This window comes from Micropterus dolomieu, linkage group LG03, assembly GCF_021292245.1.
Source record: "Micropterus dolomieu isolate WLL.071019.BEF.003 ecotype Adirondacks linkage group LG03, ASM2129224v1, whole genome shotgun sequence".
NCBI classification, from domain to species: Eukaryota; Metazoa; Chordata; class Actinopteri; order Centrarchiformes; family Centrarchidae; genus Micropterus; species Micropterus dolomieu.
Window position 1 is genome coordinate 23,545,863 of NC_060152.1, and position 1,960 is coordinate 23,547,822.

The 1,960-nt window shown below is 42.8% G+C and overlaps 1 protein-coding gene across 1 annotated transcript in view; it reads right to left on the reverse strand.

The window, feature by feature from the left end:
- Nucleotides 1-1,074: 1,074 nt before the first annotated feature.
- LOC123968115 (RNA-binding motif, single-stranded-interacting protein 3-like) overlaps nt 1,075-1,960 on the reverse strand; it is a 139,339-nt gene continuing 138,453 nt past the window's right edge. Inside the window, exon 8 of the mRNA XM_046044624.1 lies at nt 1,075-1,203. Within this exon, the coding sequence (XP_045900580.1) occupies nt 1,075-1,203 (129 nt within the window). The remainder of the gene's footprint in view (nt 1,204-1,960) is intronic.

The following is a 1,960-nucleotide window of genomic DNA, read 5'->3' on the forward strand; positions in this document are numbered from 1 at the left end:
TTTTTTTTTCTTCATTTTGTCATTTATTTGGTGCCTGTGCACAGTGGAAGCATTCTCCCCTCAATGTTGCCCATGTCACCTCTTTTTTTTTTTGTCCCTGTGTTTGATTTTCTTTGTATCCAGCGCCTCAATGCAGTCCTCCTAAAGGCAATGCAGCAGTGATTCCCTCCAATCTTGTTATCTAAAGGAGACAGAAAAACAAGTCAGTGAAAAAATGGTAACTGGGGAAACTGTGAACAATGATACTGTTTCTAAAGCAGGAACAACATTCTTTGTCCAACCGCTGTGTGTAAAGGAAACCTGCAGGAAACCACCAGCAGGTTATCTAGGAGGCAGAAAGACAAGACAAATGTTTTACAAGCAAATGTTGACATAATTCTGTGACCACAACGACACAGCAATTGGCTTAACATTTTGTCTCTGCAACAACCACACACTGTAGTCTCCTGTAGCTGATTATTTACACACACTATTCAGTGTGATTTATTTATCTTGTGAATTACAATGTTAGCAAACACTATTGTAGTACATCTCAAGATTTTAGGTAGGAGACAATTTTCAAACCCCTTTTCTGTCTAGTCTTTTCCATGCACATGCGCTAAATAAGACATCTTTAAATGACTAGTTTGACATTTTGACTAGTTTGACATTTTCTTTTTATTGCAGAGAGTTTGATGAGATGATCGATACCACTCTCATGTCTGTACGGTAACTTTGAAGCTACAGCCAGCAGCCTTTCAGCTAAGCTTAGCATCAAGACTGGAAGCCAAAGGAGACTGCCCGTCTCTCCCAAAAGCTCACACCACACCATATCTTGTTTATCTTACGTAAAAAATGTGTAAAAATAACAATTTGTGGTTTTATGGGGAGGGAATCTGAGACATTTATGAAATTGTGGTGCATGTAAATGCAAGCATCAAATGACAAGTCTCTATGAATAAATCTTTAAACTAATTTCCAGTATATTTTTTTTTTCTAAAACTGAAAAAAAGTCTATTGAAATTGTGTTTTAGATAAAAGAGATGCTGTGTACTTTTCTTAATTGTACTCCTACCCCTTTAATTCTTACAACACTCACTTAGACTGCTGGTAAGAGTAGGCTGTGGCATGATCTCCTGTATTCTCCACTGATATAGGCTGCTGCCCACTGGGGTCCTGTGAGGAGGGGGCGGCTGTCTGTGGGGAGGGGTCTGTCACCACGCCCTGAAAACCAGGATCACAGATACAGAAACAAGTCAGTCTGACACCGAGGTCTTAAACAATATCAAACAATATTTTTGTTTTCATTTCACGACAGCATGATCATTATAAACAGCTTCATTTACTAACATGTACAGGCACAATATGAGACAATTATGTGTAAATTAAAGGGTATTTTGCTTGCTTCTAGCAAGGAGGTGCGAGAAGCTAAACAACTGTACTCAGAGAGACTAAAGAACCAGTTCTCTGCAAACAACGCCAGTTCTGTCTGGAGGGGGTTCAGACAGATCACAAACTTTAAACCCAAAGTCCCCCACTCCATAAACGATTCTCGCCTGGCAAATGAGCTGAACCAGTTCTACTGCCGCTTTGAGAGTCCCCCGCTCAGCTTCTGCCTCAGTCCACCACTTCTTCGCCCCCCTCCTCAGACCTGGCCAGCTCCAGCCCCTCCCCTCCTCTCTCCATCACAGAGAGGGAAGTCAATGGCCTTTTCAGGAGGCAGAAACTCCACAAAGCAGCTGGGCCGGGCTCTGTCTCCCCATCCACCCTGAAGCACTGTGCTGATCAGCTGTCTCCGGTGTTCACAGACATTTTTAACATGTCACTGGAGACATGCCATGTGCCAGCCTGCTTCAAAGAAACCAAGGACCACAGGACTAAATGACTACAGACCCGTCGCCCTGACCTCTGTGGTTATGAAGTCCTTTGAACGCCTTGTGTTGTCCCACCTAAAATCCATTACAGAGCCACTCCTGGACCC